This window comes from Cervus elaphus, chromosome 10 (genome assembly GCF_910594005.1).
Source record: "Cervus elaphus chromosome 10, mCerEla1.1, whole genome shotgun sequence".
Taxonomy (NCBI): Eukaryota; Metazoa; Chordata; class Mammalia; order Artiodactyla; family Cervidae; genus Cervus; species Cervus elaphus.
Window position 1 is genome coordinate 28,114,235 of NC_057824.1, and position 27,980 is coordinate 28,142,214.

The 27,980-nt window shown below is 40.9% G+C and overlaps 1 protein-coding gene across 1 annotated transcript; it reads left to right on the plus strand.

The window, feature by feature from the left end:
* The first annotated feature begins 933 nt into the window (after window positions 1-933).
* On the plus strand, window positions 934-27,895 carry RRN3 (RRN3 homolog, RNA polymerase I transcription factor). Its single transcript, XM_043914382.1, has 18 exons — window positions 934-1,089; window positions 3,221-3,326; window positions 4,095-4,151; window positions 7,221-7,310; window positions 7,458-7,587; window positions 8,153-8,212; window positions 8,604-8,667; window positions 9,403-9,472; window positions 12,007-12,105; window positions 13,711-13,803; window positions 14,799-14,937; window positions 16,506-16,636; window positions 17,881-18,011; window positions 18,984-19,168; window positions 21,099-21,207; window positions 23,779-23,931; window positions 24,732-24,819; window positions 25,889-27,895. Exons 1-18 carry the CDS (start codon window positions 1,001-1,003, stop codon window positions 26,048-26,050), a joined length of 1,956 nt encoding a protein of 651 aa, XP_043770317.1. The 5' UTR covers window positions 934-1,000; the 3' UTR covers window positions 26,051-27,895.
* Window positions 27,896-27,980: the final 85 nt, after the last annotated feature.

Here is a 27,980-nt window from a genome sequence, read left to right on the forward strand (position 1 = left end):
CGCCCCTTCTCTGGGAAACTCAGGGCTGGACAGACACCTCCCAGGCAACTCTCCAGTCTCGTTACAGTTGTTGTCCAGTCTCTCATTCATGTCCGACTCCTTGTGACCCCATGGACTGCAGCACACCAGGCTTCCCTGTCCTTCACCATCTCCCGGAGCTTGCACAAACTTATGTCCATTGAGTCAGTGATACCATCCAACCATCTCATCCTCGGTCGTCCCCTTTGCCTCCTGCCCTCAGTCCTTCCCAGCATCAGGGTCTTTTTCTAATGAGTCGGCTCTTCACATCAGGTGGCCAAAGTACTGGAGTTTCAGCTTCAGCATCAGTCCTTCCAATGAATATTTAGGACTTAGTTCCTTTAGGATTTACTTGTTTGAGCTCCTTGCTGTCCAAGGGACTCTCAAGAGTCTTCTGCAACACCACAGTTCGCCTTCTTTATAGTCCAACTCTCACATCCCTACATGACTACTGGTAAAACCATAGCTTTGACTAGACGGACCTTTGTTGGCAAAGGTCCAACTCTGAGTCAAAGTTGGCTCGGTACAGTGCACTGGCTAAGTCGCTTCAGCAGTGCGTTCTTTGCGACCCCACGGACTATAGCCCTCCAGGCTCCTCTGTCCATGGGATTCTCCAAGCAAGAACACTGGAGTGGATAGCCATGCCCTCCTCCACCGGACCTTCCGGACTCAGGGATCGGACCCAAGTCTCCTGCATTGGCAGACGGATTCTTTACCGCTGAGCCACCAGCGGAGTCCACAGCCGCCGTCAGCCGCTCGCTTGGCGGGGAAAGTCCTCCAAGAGGAAGAAGGAGCCTGATTCACGGCGGGTATTACGCCTTGGCGGCGCTCTAGTTTGGACCGGGCTAACCCAGCTCTTCCCGCGTGGGGCTCCTGATTGGCTGAAGCCCGTCGCTCTCACGCGAGTCTTCCGGGATGGAGGCGGGCCTAGAGGGAGAAAGACTTCCGGCACAAGCCGCAGTTGTCGCGTTTGTCCGGGCGGATGGCGGCTCCTCTGCTTCACACGCGGTTGCCCGGAGATGCGGCCGCTTCGGCCTCTGCGGTCAAGACGCTGGGCTCGTCGAGGACCGGGTAAGAATCCAGAACACTTCCTTCTGCGCGTCCGGGACCAGAGCACTGGACCGGGATTAGGGGAGCGGAGCTGAAGGGTCTGGGCCAGAGCTCATGGGATGTGTGGGAGCCGAGGGAAGAGGGTCGCTTTAGGTCGTCAGGAGTGAGCCCGTGCCCCTTAGATGAGTAATAAAGGCGGGAGAGGGGCTGGGAAAAGGAACCTCCTCGGTTCCAGAGTCCCCTCTTCTCCCCACTGGGCTCCCTCATATTTTTCCAGGCCTGGGTACTACATTATACTCCTTTACTCTTCTTCCCTCCTGCTGCTTCGACTAGATTCAAAAAAAGATACTTGGGCTATTTGGATTATTAACCAAATGATGCCACCGATGGCAGATTGTGTCTTTAAGTTTTTGTTTGCTTGAAGGTTATTTTGACGCACGTTTGCTTAACAGTGTTTTATATCTAGCGCAACTTTTAAAACCCGTAACTCCCATAAAACACTTTGGGGTTTAACTGTGAGAGTCTTTCAGTTCAGTTCAGTCGCACAGTCGTGTCCGACTCTTTGCGACCCCATGAATCGCAGCACGCCAGGCCTACCCTGTCCATCACCAGCTGCCGGGAGTCTACCCAAACCCACGTCCATTGAGTTGGTGATACCCTCCAACCATCTCATCCTCTGCCGTCCCCTTCTCCTGCTGCCCTCAATCTTTCCCAGCATCGGGGTCTTTTCCACTGAGTCATCTCTTCGCATAAGGAGGCCAAAGTATTGGAGTTTCAGCTTCAACATCAGTCCTTCCAATGAACACCTAGGACTGATCTCCTTTAGGATGGACTGGTTGGATCTCCTTGCAGTCCAAGGGACTCTCAAGAGTCTTCTCCAACACCACAGTTCAAAAGCATCAATTCTTTGGGGCTCAGCTTTCTTTATAGTCCAACTCTGACATCCATACATGACCACTGGAAAAACCATAGCCTTGACTAGACGGACCTTTGTTGACAAAGTAATGTCTCTGCTTTTTAATATGTTGTCTAGGTTGGTCATAACTGTCCTTCCATGAGAGTCTTTAGCAGGATGTTATGTTTTTTTCACTGACCTGTTTAAAAGAAACAAACTTTGTGAAACTCTTGGCATAATATCATAATTTTTTTTTTTTTAAGTACCTACTTTGGATGTTATAGTTGGGGACAGTATATCAAAAGAGACAAAGTCCGTGCTCTCAACTGAGTTTAAAGTCTAAGGAGGGAAAGACAGTAAATCAACAATAATTTCAAATAGTGGTAACTACTGTGAAGAAATAAAACAGGGTGATGGTAGGGGAGGGGGAGAGGATGGGTACTTAAGATTTCTGATGTGGAAGTCCTCTCTGACATTTGAGCTTCAACTTGAAAGAAGACAAGGGTCCAACCATGTATGCTGGTTGAATGAGTGTTCATTCACACTGGAGAATGAGTGTTCATTCACACGGAGAATGAGTGTTTCTGACAGAGGGAATAATAAGTTATATGGGAATCTGATTGGTGAACTTGAATAGCAGAAAGGACTCTGGCTGCAGTATGTAATGGTTGGAAGTGAGGTCAGAGAGATAGGTAGGGGCTAGATTAATGTAGGACCTTGAAGACGATAAGGAATTTAGATCTTTTTATTCTAAGTGAAGTAGGAAACCTTTGGAGAATTTAAGCAGAAGAGTAGCATGATCTGTCTTTTTTAAGTTTAAAAAAAAAATACTGGGTTGCTGTGAGCTTTCTCTAGTTGCAGCAGACAGGGGCTGCTTTCATTGTGGTTCGCAGGCTTCTCACTGCAGTAGCTTCTCTTGTTGCAGAGCACAAGCTTTGGGGGGCCCAGGCTTCAGTAGTTGTGGCGGCTCATTTAGTTGCCCCTCGACACATGGGATCTTCCCGGACCAGGATTCAAATCCATGTCTCCTGCATTGCCAGGCAGAGTCTTAACCACTGGGCCACCAGGGAAGCCTGTCTTTAGTTTTTGAAAGATTTTTAGATCACTGAATGAAGAATACATTGATGGGGGATTCAAGTGGGAGGAGGGAGGCCAGTTAGGGGACTTGAGCAGTGGTCTCACTGAATAATGTTGGATATTATAAATTTTATTGTTTCCTGTCATGTACTTAATGGCTTGATACTTTGGGTTCTGTAGGCTTTCAGACATGCTCACATTAGAGAATGATTTCTTCAGTTCTCCCCCAAGAAAAACTGTTCGGTTTGGTGGAACTGTGACAGAAGTGTTACTGAAGTACAAAAAGGTAAGAGGGGATAGTGAGAGGTTTGGTGGGTTTTTCCCTCAGATTTATTGAAATGTAATTGATGTATTGAGGTTTGATTTTTGGTGGTCAGAATACAATTATAGCTATTATACTAAAGACCAGTAGACAAATAAGATGGATTTTCGATATCAATATTGAAGTCAAATCAGTTTAACAATAGCATGGTGCTGTCAGCCCACAATTAGAGTAGTAGCCCCTTTTCAGCGGTTTTATACCTTCAGATGCTTTATTTAGCTAGTGTCCTTTAAAATCTTTAGCAAGTGGTATAATTTTAAAAAACCCATTAGATTAGAGCATTTTATTTCTCAAGTAGTTACGTAAGCATTGCTTTGGGATAATAAACCATCTCTATTAATGGGGATATCTTTGGGCTTTGTTTCTGTGTTAGTTTAGAAGCGATTCTACTGTGTCTCAGTGATGGTGGGAAAATGTGCATTCTGTTTACTTTCATGTGTGACCTGCATTTATATCCATCGATATGCATGGATACTATCGTGGTCAGATGTCAATACACAGGTGTACACAAGTGTACCAAAACACGAATGGCCTGTTGTCATTTTCTTCTTTCCAAGTCCCCCTAGCTACAGTAACATGATTTAAAAAAATTTTATAGCCAGGATTTTGTAATCCAGAACTGAAATGTCAGTGTTACAGTTTTCTTTTTGTGATAGTTTAAAGTCCTGCTGTTGGTCTTTAAAAGGGAAACCCAAGCAAGCAAAAATTCATTTTTTTCCCCTTCTTCTTAAGGGGGAAACAAATGACTTTGAGTTGTTGAAGAACCAGCTGTCAGATCCAGAGATAAAGGTAACTAATTCTGTGTTTGATTATTAGCAAACTTGTTACCACTTTGTAGAGATGTTAATTCACACTTTTTGTCCTATTCCATTCTCTAGAACTTACTTTGTGATCCTGCTTTAATGGTTCTCAACCAGGGGCACTTTGACCCCTGAGGGAATTTAGTGATGAGTTGGGGACATTTTTGATAAGGGAACAGTGGTACTGCCATGCAGTGAGTGGGTGATAGGGGTGCTGATGAAAACCATACAACACACGTAGCAGTCCTTCACAACAATGAATGATCTGGCTCCAAATCCCAGCAGTCCTGAGGTTGGGAAACCCTGCTTTAATTTCCCTTTTTCGAACCTGTCTTCCATGCTGCATGCAACTCTCATGTCTCTCCTGTGCTAAGAGAACAAAATGAAACCAACAAACGATGACTTGTATTTCAACCTACTACTCTGTTTCAGTGTTTTTGGAAATGGTTCGAGATATGTACCCGTCATGTAAATGTTATTCCCCCTTTCTTCCTTTACTGCCCAGTTGTGGGAAGAATGGTCTGTTACCATGGGCGGTGGTGGTCAGATTGCCCGGGATAGAATCCCAGCTCCATTGTGTCCCCAGTGTGTGATCTTGGGCACGTTGTTTAACCTCTCTTCCTCTGTTTCCCTCCTTGTAAAACCAGAGAAATAAGTTCTTTAAGCATAGAGGTCTTTCGAGGATCCAGTGAGAGCAGTCTCTGACTGAGAGGACTTTGTAATTGTTCATGTTGACAGTCTGTACCTTCTCATTCATGTTTAAATCCACTGTGAAGTCCACTGCCGTGTTTACTGTGACAAAGGTTACCAGGGATTTCCGACATGCTGATTTCAGTGGACTTTCTCTTTCAGCCCCATAGTAATTCCTTGTAGCAATTTGTACAGTTGACTGCCCATTTCTTAAAACCTTTCCTTCAGTTTCTTTGATCTTCCTGTCTTCTTATTGCTTATCTCTCATCACTCTCTTGACAGGTTCTTCATAAATTTGGCATTGATTGGATTTCCAAGCTTACCCCCTGTCTTCACTTTACAGATTCTTCCTGTGTGATTCCTTATGTCCTCGTTGCTTTGGGATGTATCTGTGCCCTCATAATATAGCTATTTGCATTTATAGATCAGATTGCTCTTGTGGGCTTCAGGCTTTGTTCTTTCTTTTTAAATTTTAATATAATTTATTTTTTTATCAAAATATAATTGAATTACAACATTGTGCAGACTTGTTTCTTAACTGCAAACCCACAGGTGTTACAGGTGCTGTGGATTTAGCATTTTCTCTCTTTCAAATCTACTTCTACGGGCTTTATGTGCTTAAATGATTGTCTGTCTCGCATACACGTCCCCTCCACCCCTTATATCCTTAACAGTGCATCTGAGTCATCTCTAAAGCACATTCTAAAAATGCCACTGCCCTGCTTCATGCCCACTGAGGAATAGAGGACCAGCCCCTTAGCATGGCCTGAAGCAGACTTGGAGTGTTCAGTCTCACTAGATACTCTGTTTCTTGAATTTGCCACTTTATGGCTTTGCATTTGCCTTTTCTTTCTGGTTGTGAGAGGTTCTCAGTATCCACTTTGCTTGCTGCCTGTCTGAGCATGGGCTCTGGTTACATCGCCTCCCTCTCTTACTGGCTTTGTGATTGAGGGCGAATGACTGCATTTCAGTGCCTAGCTGTCCCCAGCTATGAACCGTTGGTAGTTCTACCTATTGCGTGGAATGTTAAAAGTCTTAGAATAGTGCCTTGCACCTAGTCTTGTATTAGTGTTTATTATTATTATTACTGTAATTATAAAACCACTCTTTGAGACCCAACTGAAATGTCATCTTCACTAATGAACTTTCCCAGATTTTGTCTAAGCACATAATTGTGCCTTCATTCAGCCCATGCCCCACACTACCAGCAGATCTCTAATTAGAAATGTGGCTTACAAGGACTTCATTGATATGTCTGGTCCCTCTTTGCTCTCCAGATTTATCTGTTGGCTTGCTTGTTCATGGTATACTCCAGCCAGACTGAACTGCTCTTGGTTTTCTGAAGACATGCTTTCACCTTTGTAAACTGTAGAACCCGTGAGAGTACTCAGTCTGTTTAAAGACAGTGGAAGCGTCACTTCCTCTTTAAAGCTTTCTGTGACCTGTGCCTTCTTCTCTGGGTGCACATTCTTTGTGTTCTACTGTATTTCATATCAGCACATCTCCAGGGAATTTTTACAGACCTAAAAATCACAGACTAAGAATTTACAGACTAAGAATCACATCAGTTATGTTTATGTTAGTTCAGAGGAGTGTTGATATAATTTGCTTCTAATAATTGTTCAGTACCACAGTCTCTGACTGGTTTACTTGAAAACTGGAGCATTAAATGTTGTCCTTGTGATTTTGTTGCACTCATTTTAGTGGGAAAGTGACAGACTAGAGCTAATTTTGTATGTAACTTAGCTTGGGCTCTCTGCTTCAGGTCTTGTTATCCTTAATGAATGTGGACACTGTGAAGTTACTGTAGTGCAAATGAGTTGTGACTTTATTTTGATTAATTTAGACCCATTTGCAAGTTCGGTTAAGAAAAAGTTACATTGATTGATGACTCTTGTTAATCACCTTAGACTGAATATTATCCACATGCTTGCAGGTCATCGTGAGTATAGAGAAAGTAGAGGTACCTGGTGGTCTCTGTGGCCTTAGAATATTTGGATCTGTTACAATTCTTCACTTTTAAAAAGTCACAGGTGTCAACATTTAACATTTGAGGTGTTCTCACTTTTCTAGGGCAAGCAAAAATGATTAGAATTAAATATTGCACTTGATTCCTTTCCCTGATATCAATTACTATTTTACTTCTTCTTCTTTGTTTTTAGAAAAAAGTAAAATTTATTGTAACATCTTTTTCTGTTTTGATACAAACTAAGAAATCTTCAACCCAATTTTGGCTTAAGTCCAAGTTTGTGACTTTTCCCCCCTAATTTAAATATTGCTGATTGATGACCAATGCCAGATAATATCATTTCTCTGTTATTTTAGAGGTCTTGTGATTTTGAAAATACTTTTCTTTTTTTAACTTAAGGATGACCAGATCATTAACTGGCTGCTTGAATTCCGTTCCTCCATCATGTACTTGACGAAAGACTTTGAGCAGCTTATTAATATTCTGTTGGTAAGTTCACCATATTTCAATGACTGTTACATGTAATTCAGTACTTTGAAAATAGTATCTGTTGAAAATAGTATATATTGTATGTATTGAAAATAGGATATATTACATCAGTAAAATGTTTCTTTTGTCTTTCCCTCCCATCTCTAGAGATTGCAGTGGTTGAATAGAAGTCAGACAGTGGTAGAGGAGTATTTATCCTTCCTTGGTAATCTTGTATCAGCACAGACTGTGTTCCTTAGACCATGTCTCAGCATGATTGCTTCTCATTTTGTACCTCGTAAGTCATTGCTCTCTGCTTGCTTCAAGTTTTCTTTTTAAAAATATCTCTGTTTGGAGAAGGAAACGGCAACCCACTCCAGTACCCTTGCCTAGAAAATCCCATGGACGGAGAAGCCTGGTGTCCATGGGATATCTCAAAGAGTCAGAACTGAGCGACTTCACTTTCATCAATAAATTACAATTTTCAAACTCAGGAAAAAAAAAAAAATATCCCTGTTAAAATGGCTACCTTCCCACTGTATTTTGGAGATTATGCCACCATGGACGAGTCCAGGATGCTTACTGGAGCAGCAGTAGTTCTGGTACTTGTCTGTTTCCTGTAACAACCTCCATGGAAGTGTCTAGATTTATTTGTTGCTGTGATTTTTATGGATTTAATTCACTTTAGTGAGCTTCTGGTGAAGTCTTGGAACTCAGGGATTTTTAGCTGCTTAAACCTCATGACCACATTGTAAATTTTATTGTATTAAGTTTGGACAACAGAAAAATTGCTCTTTTTATGTAGCTGTTGCTTGTTTAGATCCATGTTAAAAGTATAACATATTTTCTTTTCTCCTCAAAAGCCCGAGTGGTTATTAAAGAAGGTGACGTAGATGTTTCGGATTCTGATGATGAGGATGAGAGTAAGTACAAAGAGGATTAAGCAAAGGCCACCTCTTGTGTCTGAGCAAATGCGTGCTGACCGCTCAAGTATCCTGGCTCCTCCAGGACTTAGTCTCACAGGCAGATGGTAACAAAGAACAACCTTTGATGGGGTCTTTTTGTTATACTTAACAAAAAGAATATCAGTTATATTTAACTAATTACTATGCAATCAGTTGCCACTACTGGCATTATTTATAGTCTTCATTGATAGTCTTGGAGAAAAGTTTTGAGATTATTATTTTGCTGACATGTGATTATTTAACTGACAGATGGTTCAGTTTTGGTCAGCAGGCGATTTTAGCCTTAAGCAGGTAGTTTTTCAGTTTTCAGTTTTCTACTAATGCTCATGCTCTCCCTTTTCACCTGTAGATCTTCCTGCAAATTTTGACACCTGTCACAGAGCCTTACAGATAATAGCAAGATATGTCCCATCGTGAGTATACTTCAGTTACTTATTTTTGTATTGTGGTGTTTGAGTCTCAAGAAAATTATGATCAGTTCATAGAAAATTATAAACGTTCATAGCATCAAACCTGAAGTTGTATGCTGCATGTTTTTGTATCTCGTTGCTGTCATATCACAGTTTAGAAAAAATGGCATTTCAGTTCTCTATGCATTGTCTTCAAGTATTTTTCAAAACCTGTATGCCAAGTCTACTCTCCAGCTTTTTATAGTGGTTGGACGTTTGTTTTTAACTTCACAATATCCAAAAATTTTCAGTGAGAAACCCCTATGTGTTTTGTGTCTTGTCTTACGAATAAAAGTTTGTTCTATATGTAGGTTTCTTTTGGAGGGGTGAACTTCAAATTCCCCCAGTAAGTTTAGCACATAAGCTAACTTTAAAAAGTCCAAGTTGATAATTTTTTCTCCTTTTAAAAATAACATGTGTAGTGGGAAGTGTTTAGATTTTAAACTGAAGCTCTTTGTTAAAACTTTTGTAGAAAAAAAGGATCCTCCTTTAATATGCTGATGATAGCAAACTCAGCAGAAGTTTATTTTTCCCTAAGTTGTTACAGATTTTCTCTGAGGTGTTTTCACTTACAGTTGCTTGAGGTAGGAGTCACCTTTTGCCTCTTGTATCCATATTTGCTCTTAGAATGGAAATGTTACCTTCTGAGAAAGTCTCGTTATCATGGATTTATTGAATTTTTTTTTTTTTTTTAAATAGCACACCATGGTTTCTTATGCCAATACTGGTGGAAAAATTTCCATTTGTTCGAAAATCAGAGAGAACATTGGTAAGAAATCTTTTCATGGGGGAAATAATGGAAAAGTTGTTTTGTGTGGTTTAGTTTTAGGTGAATTCGGGTCTTTTTCTTCAAAGTTTTGTCTGCTGAATTTTAAACTCAAGACTAAGAATTGGACTCAGATTCCTTTCTTAGCAAGCCACTGACTGAGGGTTCTGAGTGCCTTTTCTCTTATTCCTGTGTGCGTGTCAAAGGCAGAGTCCATTTCAGAAATATCTAGATAGAACTTAATGTTAACATAGATAGGAATTGCTGGAAGATAACAGTTCATTTATTACCAGTTGTAAACATGCCTTATTTGAAGGCAGAACCTTCTGTTAATGGAGTCTTGGAAGTCTTTTGTGTAATATTTAGATCATCTGTGTAGCTTTCAATAACTAACAGTGGTTTCCTTCTAAATACAGAATATTTTTTCCTAAATAATGTATTACAGGTATTAAATAAAAAGTTAATAGCTTTTGCTGATATTTGTGAGAGTGTGCTTCAACTGGAGTGTTATAAATTCTGTATCTCTTATGAACATAGATGCAAAAATTCTCAACGAAATACTGGGAAACTGAGCCTAACAACATACAAAAAAGAATTATGCACTGAAATTTGTCCTAGGAATGCAAAGTTGATTTGATACTCCCAAAGCAATTAGTATAATAGGCTGTATCAATAGAATAAATGGTAAATACTGTATGATCATCTTAGTAGATGAAAAACACCAAAACCATTTTGTGACAAAAACAGACAAGAACACCCTCAGCCTGATAAAGGGCATCTGTGAAACAAATCTGTGAAAAATTCGAAACTGTCTTTATACTCAGTAGTGAAAGATTGAAGGCTTTCCCCCCACAATGAGGAACAAAACAGGGATGTCCACTTTTGCCACTTCTGATCAGTATTATTCTAGAGTTTCTAGCCAGGGCAGTTAGGCACGAAAAAGAAAAAGGCACCCAGACTGGAAAGGAAGAAGTAAAACTGTCTGTTTTTGCAGATGACATGATCTTATTTACAGAAAAATGCTAAGGAATTCACAAGAACACTAGTTCAGTGTAGTCACAGGGTGCCAGATCAATGTGTAGTGACTGACTGTGTAGGACAGTGGGGAAGAGAATAAATAGTCTTTTCAACAGTTGCTTCTGGGACAGGAGTATGTTCATATGCCAAGAATGAAATAGGACTTCTCTTCACATTATATACAAAATTGAACTCAAGTTGGATAAAACTGTTAGAAAAAATGTAGGTGAAAATATTTGTGATCTTAGACAACAATTTCTAGATATACCATAAGCAGCCACAGCAAGAACAGTTAAATTGAATTGCATCAAAATTAAAACCTGTTGTGCTTCATAGTCTTCAAGAAAATGAAAAGACAACTTAAATAATGGAAAAATATTTGCAAATCATATATTGGATAAAGGATTTATATCTAGAATATGTAAAGAACTCTTTTTTTTTTTTTAACATTTTATTTTTATTTATTTGGCTGCATAGAATCTTAGTTGTGGCATGTGGGATCTAATTCCCTGACCAGGGATCGAACCCAGCCCCCCTATATCAGGAGTGCAGAGTCTTAGCCACTGGACCACCAGGGAACTCCCCTTAAAGAACTCTTAACTGACTCAATAATAAAAAGTCAAATAACTCAATTTAAAAATGGACAAAGAGTCTGAATGGGTATTTTTCCACGATAGATATACAAATGGCTAAGGAGCACATGAAAAACTAAACATTAGTCATTAGGAGGATACAAGTCAAAACCACAATGAGATTCTGCTGCTTACCTACTAGGATGGCTGTACTCAAAGCGATAGATAATAACAAGTGCTGGCAAAGATGTGGAGAAACCAGAACCCCCCATGCTCTGGTGGGGATGTAAATGGTAGATGGTGCAGCTGCTTTGGAAAACAGCCTTACAGTTCCTCATAAAAGGTGGAATTGCCATATCAACCAGCATTTCCACTGCTCCCAAGGGAAATAAAAATATGTGTCCACCTAAAAACTTTTGTATGAATGTTCAAAGCAGCTTTACTCGTAGTAGCCAAAATATGGAAGCCAAGTGTTTAGCAGCTTAGGAATAAATGGAATGTGCTATGCCTGCAGATTGGAATATCAGTCGATAATAAACGTGAATGGTTTACTTGCTGCAACATGAATGAACTTTGAAAACATTATGCTGAAACACCACATGTTGTAATATTCTACTTACGTGAAATATCTATGCTAGGCAAATTCATAGAGAAAGAAAGTAGACCAGTGGTTACTTAGGGCTGGGAGGAGGTACATTACTGGAAGATACAAGGTTTTTTTTTTAGGGTGATGAAAATTTTCTGAAATTGATTATGGTGATGGTTGCACAACTCTGAATAGTTGAGAACTATTGAATTGTACACTTAAAGTAGGTGAATTGTGTATCAACAAACTTGTTTTAAAAATACTGTAGGAGTATATAAATCACAATTATGCTGATATTGTGTATATAAACTGTAGTTTCTGTGTTGCTTGATAATCTTTTTTTCTATTTTTTTATGTTTTAGGAATGTTATGTTCATAACCTACTCAGGATTAGTGTGTATTTTCCGACCTTGAGGCATGAAATTCTGGAGCTTGTTGTTGAAAAGCTACTCAAGTTGGACGTAAGTATTGGATAACCTGTTTTCTCTTCAATTTTCTTTTCCCAAATATTATGTTATAAAATTTGTTATAATAATTGAAGCAATAGTAGCAACAATAGAAGAGAAGCCACAGTTCCACCTTTGATTCATTGAACATTTCTTAAACATTTCCTTTGAACATTGGTGTGTTATTGTTTATAGACAGTCCTATCTCTCATGGTTGGGGAACAAGGCATTAACTAGATAGTCATGTAAGTGGAAAAGTATTGTGGTAAATTCTGTGACTGGAACACATGCATTATGAGCGAGAAAACCTGTTGTAGTCAGAAGTTGGGAAGACATTCCTAGGAAGTGACCTACAGTAAGTTGCAGAGGGAATGAGAAAGTGGTGGATTCTGGTGACACAGGGAGGAAAGGGCCTTGACCGGATTGGAAGTAGAGGAATGAGGGGTAAGGAAGAGGAATCCCTCAAAGATAGGTCCGTGTGGAACGAAAGCCTGGTGTTGCCATAACAGTATTAAAAAACGTCAGGAGGAAGTTGCAGGATGATGCGTTCATCTTTGGATGGGTTGAGGTGCGGGTGAGGGAGCTGAGTGGAGAACAGTCACCGGGCAATTGAAGCTGCAGGTTGAGGACTGAGAGCAAACCCAATACGAGAGAGAGAAAGTGAGATTGGAAGTGGGAGGAAAAGCAAGAGTCTGGACACCCAGGGAGGATCATCTGGAGGAAGGCAGGCTTCTCTCAGCAGCATGAGACGTTGCTGGCCTTCTTCAGGAGGTTGGGAAAAGCAGAGTCCTTGGGTTTGGTGTTTCAGAGGCATCAGTTGCTGCAGAGAGCATGGCTGATTAGAAAGTGGGGCTGCTGGAGACCTGGTGAGGGTTTGTGGTGTAGAGAGAGGATGAAGCAGGGGTGAGAGGCATGTTTCAGGGTTGAGGAGAGGAGGTTTGTGGACTAAGGAGATAGGGGTTGATGGGAAGCATGCTGATCCTGTAGCGGGGAGGGAGTTCCAGGAAAGACCAGAGGTTGGGTGGGCTGGTGCATTGTTCACTTGGAGTCAAACCTCTCTGGTCACCTGCATCCATAATCTTTATAAAGTCCTTCTCTGATGTATGCTTATGGAACATTTTAGAGTACATTTAGGAAGAAGGTCATGTATATAAATATGTTAAAAAGGCATATTTGAGTGGTATGTTAAACAAGCTACCTGGAGGGTTATATGCTAAAATAAATTTTCAGTAATTCAAAATTGACTTTCATTTAATATTTTCTCAGTTGATTGATCGTGTGCTCTTACACACCATGCATATGCCTGTGCCTAGTAAGTGTGGGGTAAATGTTACATTTTGAAGCTATCTGATACAGACCAACATAGCACAGTTCGTATTGATTTTTATGAAAATATGTGCTGCAGGGTGCTTGATTTACAACCTTGTCAATTCTCTCATGACCGAGTTTCATTTATAGGTTCGTGCCATAATTGTGTATTGAGTTACAGTGCTGTATAGGGCGCTAGTGTGGATATCTTTAGAACACGTACATTAGGTGAATTTCCAGTTGCTGAATACCGTGGTTGTATTTTACATGTTTTTATTCTTTTTTTTTTTTTTTTTCTTTGTCATGATGTAGGTGAATGCATCCCGGCAGGATATTGAGGATGCTGAGGAAGCAGCAGCTCAAACTGGTGGTGGAGCTGATGCCACAGAAGCCCTGTTTAACATGGTCAGCATCTGTGACTGTAGTCAGACACACACAGCTCACAGTCCCAGAGGGTGGCAAGAGACGGCTAATGGCTCCTCACCTTTTTCAAGGCTTTCGGTTAAAGCAGTAGTTCGGCAAGCTTGAAAATGATTCCTTCAATGGGTAGTTTGCTGCCTTGTTGCTTATCGACTAGTAGAGTTCATTTCCAAGGCTTTGGATTTGGGTTTGGTGAAGTCTGTTTCCCTTTTATTCTTCCGTCTGTTCCTTAAGTTTGTTTGTGTACACCACGTATTGTTTGTAGAGGAGTGATACATAGAAAAGCACATCAGTGGGATTTCTGTGTCTACAAATTGTGTACCTTCACGCAGTGCTTCTCTGCTTGGAGTCGTGTCTTGAGTTGGGTTCACTGGGAGGAGCCTGAGATGGAGATTCAGGTGCCCTTGGGACACAGGGTGTGGGGAAGCAGGAAAGGGCGGGGAAAGGAAGGAAGTGAGAGTTGGGTTTCGATTGGAAAGTTACTGCAGCCTGATCTGCGCCCCCGCCCAGGAGCTCTGGGGCATGAGTTACAGGACAGAGTCAGTCCTACCTTGAGACCAGGGGGTGGTCTCTCGTGACCTCTTGTCAGTTACTCGGTCTGATTGGGGGGGTTGGGAGGGGCCAAGGCAGTTCTCTGGAGAAGGGGGCAGCTGTGAGTTGGCAGCCAGTGCTCATAGCAGCTGAGGGGGTGCGTGCCCTGTCCCAGGAAAGGAAACCTGGCACCAATAATTTGTGCCAGAAACTGGGGGAAATCTGTGATGTTTGCGTGGCTCTTCTAAATGAGAATCAGAGACTGGATCTGTGCTTTCATGTTGAATTCCAAGGGTGGTTCTGATTCATGCCTCTGGTTGAGAGCCCCTACCTGGAAAGATTTCTGGGTTTTCTCTTTATCTTTTAAAGGAAACAGTTACCTCAGAGTTTTCTCCCTAAACTACTTTTACTGAGTTTTTATAATGTCAGTTTTTACTTTACCTTCAAAGGATGAAGATGAAGAAGCTGACCACGAAACCAAGGCTGATCCGGGAAGGCTCGATCAGATGGTGCATCCTATGGCTGAACGCCTGGACATTCTGCTGTCTTTACTCTTGTCCTACATTAAGGATGTCTGCTATGTGGACGGTAACAACCTGTAGTAGTCACAGCTGTGATGCGCTGTGCTGGGTATTTTTCATCCTGATGGAAAATCACTATAAAAATCCTTGTTTTGAGTATGAGGAAAAGAAAGTTTAGAGATTGTTTGCCAACATGATGTAGCTTGAGAATTGTGGGCCTGGGACCCACACTCAGTTGTGTTTGTCTTCAGAGCCCTTGGTGATCTTTTCACTGCCTACTGTATTGAAAAATTATATATGGAGTTTGGACAGTATAAGGTGGACCTCAAGTTGGAGACTTTTAAAATTGGTATAGTGGATATTTTGGAGAAGGAAATGGCAACCCACCCCAGTACTGGACAGAGGAGCCTGGTGGGCTACAGTCCATGAGATCGCAAAGAGTTGGACATGACCAAGCATATGCGCACATAGTAGATATCTGGGGCATTTCAGGTGGCGTTTGTGGTAAAGAATGTGTCTGCCAATGCAGGAAATGTTAAGAGGGCGTGAGTTTGATCCCTGGGTTGGGAAGATCCCCTGGAGGAAGGCATGACAACCCACTCCAGTATTCTTGCATAGAGAATCCCACGGACAGAGGAGCCTGGCAGGCTACAGTCCATGCAATTGCAAAGAGTCGGACACGACTGAAGTGACTTAGCATGCATGCATGCACACACTTGGTGTTACGTTTGAAATTTAGAGTCTGGGTACTTTTGGTTGTTCCAGGTGTTGGTGGACAAATTGATGTGTTTCTTGCCTTAATGGAATTTTTAGGTTTTTAGTCAAGACACTTTGCCTCGAAAAAAGCAGGTTTTTTCTATTTGCATTTCTCAGGTTTAAGAATGAAACTCAACCACTCAGAACAGTAGCGCTTGAATCTGAGTTGAGTATGTTACTACTTTAACTTTTTTGCTGCTATAAAAGTAATACATGTTGGTTAGAGAAGATTTGGAAAATACAGGAAAGGATTTTTTTAAAAAAGACAGTTTTATGTGGTCACACTCCTATTTGGAGAACCATTATTAGCATTTTTTTTGTTGTTGTTGTTCTGTTCTATTTGCATGGGTGTATGTGTTTTTCTCAATGGATTTGGGTAATCACACTATATATAGTATTTTATAATCTTCCCTTTTTACCTCTTATGAACATTTTCTCATACAATTCACGGTTCTTCTAAAAATAGTTATTAATCATATGGATTTAACTGGTTCCTTATTTTTTTCCTCCCCCTGCTTTATTTGCCATTATGAGTAACAGTGTAATGAATCTACTTCTACCTATATTGTCACTTGTTTGCTTGTGATAAATTCCTAGCAGTAGAACTTGTAAATGGCAGTTTTCCAATGTGTAGAATCACAGTGTTATGTGTGAGATGAGGGCCCACTTCCTTACCAGTCCTGGATTTTTATAATTAAAATGGAAACTCTGTACCAGATAAAGATGGCATCCTATGCCCCCACCCCCCGACCCCCCGTTAACTTCATGGATGAAGTATTTCTTAATGGTCTTGTTTGCTTTTTTAAAAATGTGGTAAATGAAACTGGTGGCTTGAAAATAATGTCTTTATAAAACTGAAATGCCACATTTTCTTCACAGGTAAGATTGATAACAACAAAACAAAAGATTTGTATCGAGATCTCATAACCATCTTTGACAAGCTCCTGTTGCCCACCCATGCCTCTTGCCATGTGCAATTTTTCATGTTTTATCTCTGTAGCTTTAAATTGGTGAGTATGTCATTTGCGTTATCGTAGCTTTTGTTATTCTTGCCCCAAATTTTCCTTAAAAAAATGAGGGGTGGAGGGAAATGTTGAAGAGGGACCATGAATTGAATGTTTCTTTGTCATGAGCTCATCTTCCTTAGCGCCTCTAGTGAAATAGAAAGCCCTTCTCAACCTGTGGAAGGAGGAGAGGGCGTTGTTGCCTCTCAGCTGAAGCTGTGCTCTGAAAAACGTCATCTGCGTTTGGTCCACTCGGTGGTGTCCTTCCCTTTAATTCAAGCCTTCACTAAAATCTCATATGGACACATTTGTAAAGCAATTATGTTCCAATTTTTAAAAAACCTCATGTATAGTATGTAACTTAATTTTTTAAAATTCTGTTTCAGTTGATATTAACAAGCCCAAACTAAAGTTTTAATCCAGAATTTTAAAACTTTAGAGTTTGTTTTTCTATTTTGAGAACAAAGCAAAACAAAAGAACACAGGACTCTTCTTTGCGCTATTTCATAGCTTCCTAGTCCTAGTCTAGGAGAGTACTGGTCATGGGTGGGAAGGTTAAACTCAATCTGCCCCAAAGCATATGTTAGTAGCTTTTGAAAAGAGCTGTTTGAGAGAAGTTAGAGGTTGTATTCTTTGTTGAAAAGAAGTGAATTGGTCAGTTTTCCCCCTGCAGTTAGCATAATTAGTCAAATATCAACTGTACTTTAATCCACATTTCTGTTTCTGGTTAAGTTTGTTATGTGCAGTTGGGAGGGTAGGGCAAAAGGGATTCCCATGTGAGTGTGGGTAGTCACTGCTTTCTAGTTATGGCTAAATATCAGAATCATAGGGCTTTATTTATTTATTTATTTATTTTTGTGGCTGCACCCTGGCAGAGAGAGCACTGAGCCCTAACCCCTGCACTGCCAGAGAATTCTCACTTAACAGAGCTTTTAAAAATTGCTGGATCCCAGAGTCCTGTCATGAATGTGTGGGATTCCAAAGCCCTAAGTCTGTGGAATTGATTCTGATGCTCAGCTGGTTTTGACATCCATTGAATTATTTAAAGCTGGGGAATTCCTTTTGTTTTTGATAGTATTATCTCAGAGTGCTTTCAAAATAAGAACCATGATAACCCTATTCATTATTTAGCAGTATATCTGAGATACTGGAGGTTTCCCATGTTGGTGAGTTAAAAATCTTAGAATTCTGCTAGCTAGAATATCTGAAGCATTAGAAAAAGAGGAGACCAACACCTTCTCTTTTTATAGGGATTTGCGGAAGCATTTTTGGAACATCTCTGGAAAAAATTGCAGGATCCAAATAATCCTGCTATCATCAGGCAAGCTGCTGCAAATTATATTGGGAGCTTTTTGGCAAGAGCTAAATTTATTCCTCTTATGTAAGTAACCTGATTTTCCAAGTGCTTTTCTTATCATGCTTTAAAAAAGAATATAGTATTGTCGCAAGTCAGAGAAATAACTGCCTTATTTTTGTGGCCTGTCTTTAAAGTGAAAAATTTGTTTCTCCATTCTGTGCAAGATGTTTATATTTCCAAGAGGCAATTTCAGAATAAAATGTCTCATTTTTAAACTGTAAAACCTCACATGCAAAGCTTTTGTCACCTGTATCGTTGCACTTGAACATGAAGATCCGTTTGTCTTCACGAATGGTGTACAGTGTTGTATACTGTTTTGATTCTTTTTATAGGTTTGTCATTTTTCATTTGCATTCCGAATCAATTGTATCTGTTAAAGCTGAAGAAAAAAATCCCCTTTGAAGGTAATGGATCTATTTAGGAGGCCAGTTCTGGGCCTATTTCTTCTAGTGATCCATGAAGATATCCTTGGGCCAGAACACTATTAAAAACCCTTCCCTTAAAAAAAAAAAAAAAAGAAAACCCTTCCCTGACAACTAAAAGCTGTCTGGGCATTCTGTCCTAAATTGTTGACCACAGGATTTCATCAGAACCCCCAGGGGATAGTGAAGTCAGCTAGGCGGTTTTTCTCTTCTGAGATGTGGGTAGACATGCCTCCTCTTTGACCATTTTCCCTCAGGAGGACTGGGAGGCCATCGGAAAAGCCCTTCTGAGTTGACCAGGAGAAACTCTTCTCCAACTCTTGACACTTCAGGCCGCCTTGGGGCCTTCCTGTTGTTCATGGCAGGTCCACATTCTTGACTTTGTAACGGAAGGCTGCCTTTCCACCTGCCCATCCTTTCCTTTGCTTGCTTCTCCTCTGTGCCCGTGGGTAATAGATAAAGAAGCCAATGGACAGACTTTTCTTGGTTTGCAATGAGAGCAGTTGTGTGTTTTTGTGTCACTGTAGTGTGTTATGAAGCAAGTGAAGTTGACTTGAGTTTCTCTTTTCTCTAGTACTGTAAAATCATGCCTAGATCTTTTGGTTAACTGGCTGCACATATACCTTAATAACCAGGATTCAGGAACAAAGGCATTTTGTGACGTCGCTCTCCACGGACCATTTTATTCAGCGTGCCAAGCTGTGTTCTACACTTTTGTTTTTAGACACAAGCAGCTTTTAAGTGGAAACCTGAAGGAAGGTCAGTGATGTGGGGTTGATGGATATGAAACTGGATTTTCCTATGTACTAGTTACCCTTCAGAATGAAGATTTATTACTTTTTTGACAAAAATTGTTAGAAAACTGCATGTGCACTCAAGCTTTTACAAATAATTTCTAGCAGCTTGTGGGCCCCTAAAAGTCCCATAAGCCTTCTTTTTAACAGTCGATGGATTTGTGATTGAGAAGCTCCGCTTTAGAAGGTCGCAGCAGGAGTCCTTGTCAGATGTGAGGTGTGGCTCAGCTCTTGCGCTGTGGCCGCACCGGGCTCAGCGCTTCTGATCCTCAGCCCCCACCCCGTGCCGCCCCCATCCCCTCCCATCCCATCCCATCCCTGCAACGGCCCAGTGAACTGTGGACGTCATCCCTGCTTTACAGACGAGACCAAACCCCAGGGAGGTAACTTACTGGCAGGATGAGAAATTAAAACCAGGTGAGGGTGACCCTGAAGCTTGAGGTCATTCCAGGTATGCTGCTGTATCCAAAGACTTGAGTTAATTTACTGGTTTTCAGTTTTGCTAATTTCTAAGAGTTAAAATTTGAATCTACCAGATGAAGCTTGTTTCTTGGGTTAGTGTATTACAGTTGAAAGTAGTCCCCAAGAACAGCATCAGTTAATTCAGTTTAAGTTGTTTCAGTTTCATGAATAACTCACATGGTTTAATAGGCTGTTTCCTCTAAGCCAGAGATTCTCAGACTCTGCACAGCTGATACCTTAGGCTGGATAATCCTTTGTTGTGGGGGCTGTCCTGTGTATAACAGGGCGACTAGCGGCTTCTTGTGCTCTCTACCCACTCGATGCCAGTACTACCCCTGTGTGTCCTCTGTTCGGACAACTAAAACTATCTTCCAGACACTACCAGATGTTCTCTTGGGGGCACAGTGGCCTTTAGTTGAGAATCACAGCTCTAAACTGAAGCTTGTACATGTTGCATTACATGCACTTTCTTATATCATGACTACTGCTGAAAAGATAGGGGGCTTAAAAATAGGTGTATGAACGGTAGTAGGACAAGGTTTTATCACGAGGTAAGTAAAATCAGTGCTTTTCTCTGTAAAAATAAATGCTAAGAGTCTTAGTTAAAGAGGATCTATTTCTTGTAAGCCTTTACATTATTGCATTTTTAGTCACTTTTATCAAAATATATACATCAAAGAATCTCCTAACAAAAAATATACTTAGGCACAACTTGGTTTGCTCACCTCTTAGAATAAGGGTGGTGGTCTTTTTAACATAGGAGAGAAGTATAGTCATTGATTCTAAGACAGTATAGTATCTACCTAATTTTTCCTTCCGCCTCCATAGTTTTGTTATAAAAACAAAACAAAAAAACCCCGAAATACAGTGAATGCACACTTGAAAAATAGGCTCAACTTTACTGATAATTTAAGATGCGTAAGTCTTGCTGTTGGTTTTGTTAACTGTCGTATCGGTGTGTATATACGTGTGGAATTCAGGAAGGAGAAATCGCATACTGTACAGTCATTACCTCAAGGGAATGGAGAATTCTCTGTGCCCAGCTGCTTAATGATTCCACGATTGCTAGCAGAAGTCAGGTCACGTGTCTGTGTGTCCCTCTCTGCAGTCAGCGTGTGCTGAGCTTGATGTGTCTGAGTTCCAAATTGTCTTACAAGCTCATAGCCCACTAGGAGTGTCTCTACTTTCCTGGGTCTTTAAAAGAGTAAACTCTTTTCTTTAGAAAAGTTGGTTTGGTCGTAAATGCGTGTGGTTGAGATAAAGGATGTTTTTTGGGCTTTGCACTATTGGAATATCTACATGAACCTTTAAAGCATTTGTGCAAATACCCTTTTAAAATTTGTATTTTTTTGAGATACAGAATAATGAGTGCTGCTTAGACTATTGTGTTTGTATCTTTTAAAAAATATTTTTTTCTTGGTTTTTAATCAAAGGTTTGAGGTACCTTCAGAGTCTAAATTTTGAACGGATAGTGATGAGTCAGCTGAATCCTCTGAAGATTTGCCTGCCCTCGGTCGTTAACTTTTTTGCCGCAATCACAAAGTAAGTTCTTTCTGCTTTATTTCTGGAAGTTACTTAAAAGTAAACTTATGTTAGTATTGTAAAATTCCATTAAATTCCTGTGATTTTACTTAACACAATTCATAACAAAAAGATTTAAAAACCAGTAACCCAGTGCCTGCAGAAAACACTGCATTGAAGGTGTTGTTTTTATACTTTTGGTGGCATTGGAAATTGCTACTGCTTTTTAATCTAAAGAGGATCATTCAGCAGAAGCTCAGGTACTTTGAAGTAAGCTCACAAGCCAAGAGGTACAAACCACAGATGTTTATTAGAATGACTCCTATAATAGTAATAAAAATAGACTAGACATGAGATGAACATCCAGCAAATGGGGAAATGGTTCAGTGGAGGCTTTGTGGCCGCAGCTAATGCATGGCGTGTTGTGTGCCAAGCATGGTTCTGATAAGCAGTTTACACAGAACTTGCCTGTTCCTCACACTGTCCTGTGACTGTATTACTAACCGTTGTTTGTAAATGACAAGGTGGGGCCACAGAGAGATTGACTGTCTTGGGAGAAGTCATGGGTAGACTGTGGCAGAGCTGAGGTTTGAATGCCAACAGGCTGGCTCCTTTGTCAGCATTCACTGAACTATCCTGCTTTGTGTAGAAAGTGAATTGGCGACCTTGGGCCTCTAATTAGGGTATTGAGGACAGAAAGAAGAAAGTGTTAGTCGCTCACTTGTGTCCGACTCCTCTCGACCCCATGGACTGTAGCTCACCAGACTCCTCTGCCCACGGGGTCAGATGATAGCTTAAAGTCCTCAACAGATGGTGCTATTAGAAGACAAAGATAATTTCTGCTCCCCTAGTCCCCTTTAGGGAGAAGGCAATGGCACCCTACTCCAGTACTCTTGCCAGGAAAATCCCATGGACAGGGGAGCCTGGTAGGCTGCAGTCCATGGGGTGGCTAAGAGTCGGACACGACTGAGCGACTTCATTTTCACTTTTCACTTTCATGCACTGGAGAAGGAAATGGCATCCCATTCCAGTGTTCTTGCCTGGAGAATCCCAGGGACGGTGGAGCCTGGTGGGCTGCCGTCTGTGGGGTCGCACAGAGTCGGACACAACTGAAGCGACTCAGCAGCAGCAGCAGCAGTCCCCTTTAGACATCAGCAGCCTCATTTTTCCTTCAGTGGGTATCTAGTCTAAAGATTTCTCTCTCTCCTAAGATCTCAAAAATGATAGTAAAAAAAAAAGGAATAAGAAACCAACCAGCAATAGTGCCAGTGGGTGGATGTTTCTAGCATGTTGCTGGAAGATAGCCTCTGGAAGAATAAGGATGGATGGAGCAAGGCAGAGGCTGCTGCCTGTAGAGCATGTGTGGGTAGGAGTAGGGGCGCAGCTGAGGGGCAGGCTGGTCACAGAGGCTCGAGGATTGGGGCTGGGGTTAACGGCGGAGGTGAGGAGTAAGACGGGAAGCTGCGAGCAAGAGGTGGGAATGAAGGTTTGTGTCAAGGAACTTATGTAGTATTCTGTAGCTGCTACTTCTGCATACTTATTGAATTAACCATGTTGACCCATGTGGCTGTATTTTGATGTTGACTGCTGTGTAATGTTCTCGTAATTTTAAAAAACTGATTCTTTGTTGGGATTTAAGCTGCCTTGGTTTTTCAGTGTTGGGAACATGGTTGTATGTGTCCTGGCGCACAGGCACAGACTCCTGTCACTCAGAAGTGCAGTCGCCAGGCGATATAAGTACACAGCTTCAGTTTTACCAGATACTGCAAAGTGCAGTTTTGCCATGTTACCTTCCCAGCAAGAGTCAAATGTGATCCTTGGCTAATGAAACCGAAATGACCATATGGTACTTAAGACTGCAGTAATGACCTGAGAGCCTGTGAACAGATGCCTGAATGAGTACCGTGGGAGGGAAGCGGGGAGCCGGGGCAGTTAGCAGAAGTGAGCTAAGTCCTCATCTCAAAGAAGCGGCCCAGTGAATGATCTTGAATTGCTAAGTCATAACCCGTAAAGGGATTGACCGCGTCTTGGTCCGATGGGTTTTTATTGCAAGGTCTTCTGTCCCCTTAACTGTTTTCACCCCCTATTCCTTTCTTTACCATTTTCTGAGGTTGTGATTGAGTAAACCCCATGTAGAGGTCCTCCTTAGGACCTGTCTTAATTTCTTCAGTAGCCAAGTCTCTCCATCAACAATGCGTATTTTCTCTCAGTGAAACCCAAAGCCCTTTTTTTCACCAACCCACTAATTCTCTTGCAAACAGTGAAAATAAGTAGACAGCTACATAATATTGTAAATGATAAGAATTACCTGTGAACCCATTCGTTTTCAGTGAGTGGTGCCTATTAATAATCTAAGCCCACTCTCATATTCTTAACGTGATGGTACATTTTCTTCCTCCTTCGCCAATTGTAAATGGTAGGCCCAGAGGACTATTCCCAGAAAGGATTACTTTCTACTTTACACTGTTTTTTCTTGTAGTTGTTAGTTGAGTAGGGTCTGTGTGTTGGGGTGGTCGTCACACAGAAACGGGCGTGTCCATGCAGAGTAATTGGCACGTTAATGCTTCTGTCGGTGTTGGTTCTGTTCCAAAGCAAATACCAGCTCGTCTTCTGCTACACCCTCATTGAGAGGAACAACCGCCAGATGCTGCCCGTTATCAGAAACACTGCTGGGGGCGACTCGGTGCAGACGTGCACGAACCCACTGGACACCTTCTTCCCCTTCGATCCTTGTGTGCTGAAGAGGTGGGTGTTACACCGTCGACCTTTCAGTGGTGAATTTAAATGTGGTGTGTGTATGCCTTTCCCAGGATCAGCATGTAGTGTTTCTTGGTCGTGAGTGGCTCTTCTAGCCTCTGATGGGGTCTTGTGGTCTCCTTGTGTGTATCCCAGGCCCAGTGTGGAGAAGCCGGTTTGAGGCTGCTGAGGGTCTGCCTCAGTTGGAGCCCAGATTGATACCAAGGGGTTTTTGTTATCCTTGAAACTTATTGGTTTGAACATAGAAGAGGCTGGAGAAGGAGGATGCTGCCTTTTCTTTGCTCATAAATTTCTCCCAAATGACTCATTCCTTCTTCTGGAGACCACATCCCATAGTCTTGCATGATATAAACAAATGCCAAGTGATTTATCTGGATGGGTAATTATAGAAAACCCCAGGCCAGTCTTAACATCTCATGTATATAAGGAAGCAGAATTTCTGTTATGACAGTTTGTAACTAGAAGCAAAGGAAGTTCTAGAATAATAGAGTTTCACCTTCAGTTTGAACATACTATAACTCACTGTCAATCTTTGCACAGTCGAAGTAGTTTTCACTTGAAAAGATGAGAAACAGTAGGTGTAATACTCCATCTATGTGAGTGGATGTACTCGTACAAAGAAGGAGCCACATTAGTTAACAGATCCTGCATGGGATATTTTTGGACACTATTATTTGAGTTATAGTTTTTACTTTCTCATTTTGGATCTTGTGAGAAAAGAGCTAATAAATATGACTTTTGCTGTAGTATTAATTTAATTTGATTTTGAAATGTGATCTTTTTGACAGGTCAAAGAAATTCATCGATCCTCTTTATCAGATATGGGAAGACATGAGTGCGGAAGAGCTTCAGGAGTTTAAGAAACCCATTAAAAAGGTAAATAAAGTTGTGATTTCAGTACACTTTCTGGGGATCTCCTATGTGGCTACACATCACAGTAAAGGAGTTAAAGGCAGTGTTACACTTGAATACTACATTTGTTCATTCAGCCGTCACAGAACAGCAGACTCAGGTTATGTTCTTATGAGAAGAGTGTTTGCCTTTTTTTGTTTGTTTGTTAAAGATGTATGTATTTATTTTTGGCTGTGCTGGGTCTTTGTTGCTGTGTGGGCCTCCTGTAGCTGCGATGTGCAGGGGCTGCTCTTGTGGTGGAGCGTGGGCTCTAGGTGCACGGGCTTCAGTGGGTGTGGCCTGAGAGCTTAGTTGCTCCAAAGCAGTGGGATCTTCCCAGACCAGAGATTGAACCTCTGTCTCCTGCATTGGCAGGTGGATTCTTAACCACTCAAGCACAAGGGAAGTCCTGCTTGCTTTTTAATGAATTGTTCAAACCAGATATTTCACATACTAACTCTGGGACATGAAGGATAATTAAAAATCGACTTAACAAATTTAGATCTTTACCACTTGATAGTTACCACCAAGAAACAGTCTCAAATTTGCTTACTGCTGAAACGTCCCCGGAAGTTCACACTAATTTTGTAGGTCTTCATGAATCGGTGGTGAAGATAGCAATGTCGCCATCTGTTTCTTTGTGGCACATTTGTTTCTTCATTAAAAATCAGATTTAATATGCCTTTCTTTTTCATAAGTTATCATTGGAATGCTTTTTATTTTTTCTTTAAATTTTGCATTTGAGGAAGGTGGTTATTCATTCCATGTTATGTTAGATTGAGCAAGAGTGATATATCGTGTTACCTGTCCTCCTTGAACTTAAAATCTGTTTAAAAAAATCAGATTTTAAAGAGATGTTCACAACATGTCATGAGCAATTGTGTGTGAGTGGTTTGTAATAAAGAAGTATGCATCAGAGTTAACCTTCAAAATGGAGATTTTTTTCCTTCGCTTTTTTTTTCTCCAGAAGTAGCACATTCCTGAGGAAAGGAATTCCTGAAAGCATTTCAAACTGCTGCTTGCAATCTTGTTTGTAATCTCTGTTTTTGTGCAGGAGGTGGTTGAAGATGAAGAAGATGATTTTTTGAAAGGTGAAGTTGGAATTACACCGAGCTCCTTTGACGTGCATTTCCGCAGCCCTTCAAGTAGTGTGGGCTCCCCACCTGTCTTATACCTGCCGGACCAGTCCCCCCTGGTCACACGGATTTGTGACTGAGGCTGACGTTCCTCCCGTAGTACCCTTCAGTACTGGCCTTCATACTGTCTGAGTGTTTCTTTGAACTCGAGCGAGTACATGCTTCAGGCATCTTACTTTCAAGTTAGACTTACTCTGGTGTCTGAACAGATGTGGTTGGGTTTTTTGTTTTCTTCTTGTTTTCTTTTCTGTTTTGTTCCTGTGGAGACTAAAGGAAAAGACAGAGTATCATGTGCAATATTTTTACAGTGGAGTTGATGATAAATGTTGAAAGCTTGGCTCATACTTACAAGACTTTGTTGACATGATATCTTTTCACTGAACAGTCCTCTAGGACACTCTTTAAAGTCTTCAGAATGAGTTTAACTATTTTGGATACACTGTGTACCCTCTGCTTAATTGCATTTGTGTTCTGGAGTTTCAGTGAGGTGCAGGGAACATAGGAGGACAGATGGGGGAGGTGGCCAGGGCTGGTCCTGGATGCTACAGGTTGGAGCTGGCGCTGAAGGAGATCTCCAAGGACTTCAGAAACCAATAGACGCCTGGAGGGAAGAGAGAGAGGATTTAGAGAAGCAGAATCAGACAGATTGTACATTTGTGAGTGTAAAAATGGATTTAAGAGGAAAAAAGGAGTTCTGGGTTAATGTAATTCACATTGACTAAGAGACGGGTTAAACTTTTATAAAACACAGTATTTTATCTTGAGGCTCCCAAGAGTGCTGTTAGAACTGGAACTACTTGTTCGTAGTGGAATGTTATGTTGGTCACTGAGAATTCCTTTGTCCAAAAGTGGGGGAAGAGAGGGGATTTTAGGTTATTTGATGGAATGGTTTTGCTAGCAACAGGAGACCAGGGTTACAACGCAGTCCCTGTCTACTGGCTATTCATCGTATCATGAATTCCAGCTCACTGAAATCTTCCTCTCTTGAGTCTATTTTTGTATTTTTATAACCAAACACTGAGAGAGAGGAGGCTAAACAACATTGCTGCATAACAGACTTACGCAAGCGCTGCTAGAGTCATTTTGAAGCTCCTGCATATTTTAGCTTCATTTGTTATCTGTGTACTTTTTTGTTATTTGTGAAAATGGACATCTTTAAATATATTTATTTTTCCGTCACTTTTCCTATTCTTTATTTAAAGTTAAGTGATATTTTCTTGATCACAAATATTTTATAATGAAATACTTTTCTCTTTCCTAGGGCTTTGTATGCTCTTGTATATTACATTGATGGCAATGTAGACTTTGCAGTTTCAGTCTGTAAATATGTTTTTGAAAAACAAATTTTTATTGTTTTAAAAAGGTTTGGATATTGGTGATTTTCTTTTGGTGACTTGGTGGAAAGTCCTTTGAGGGCCTTTAGGTTCTCTTTTTAACTGCTGACAAAAAGATGGGATTTTTGTATAGTGCATAAAATGAGTGATTGGAAACGTGTCCATAGAAATTAATGGTGAGTGGAGTCTTTGTGGGTTGGGGAGTAGTTTTAATGTAGAAGGATATATTTATATAGAAATCTAAAGTTTCAGAGGAGTTGGAAAAAAAAATCTGTTGTGAGAATAAAACAGTGACGTGGTTAACTTGGAACTTTTTTTCTTACACTCTCTGAGCTCCATTTTGAAAATCAAAGTGGAAGTTAATAACTACTTCATGGTTGTGAGGATTTGATGAACATTCATGTAAAGTTGGTTGTTTCGCCACCTTGGGTAAAGAGAGATACCCCGATAAAGAGGCTTGTCACACAAATGTTCTTTTGATTTCTGTGTTTTTTTTCTCAATTGATCTACTGTATTAAAGCACCATTTTGCAATAGAAAACTGAAATTTAGACTTTACTAAACTGATATTTTATTAAAGAGGCAAAAATAACTGTCAGTGTGTCTGCAAGTTATTGTTTAGTCACTAAGTTGTGTTTGACTCTTTTGCAACCCCATGGGCTGTAGCCCACCAGGCT

Excerpts from the sequence above, each read along its gene's own strand:
- RRN3 (XM_043914382.1), top strand. The coding sequence starts at position 1,001 with ATGGCGGCTCCTCTGCTTCACACGCGGTTGCCCGGAGATGCGGCCGCT. Across the intron at positions 9,473-12,006 it reads GAAAATCAGAGAGAACATTG|GAATGTTATGTTCATAACCT; the intron begins GTAAGAAATCTT and ends TTTATGTTTTAG. Across the intron at positions 13,804-14,798 it reads CAGAAGCCCTGTTTAACATG|GATGAAGATGAAGAAGCTGA; the intron begins GTCAGCATCTGT and ends TTACCTTCAAAG.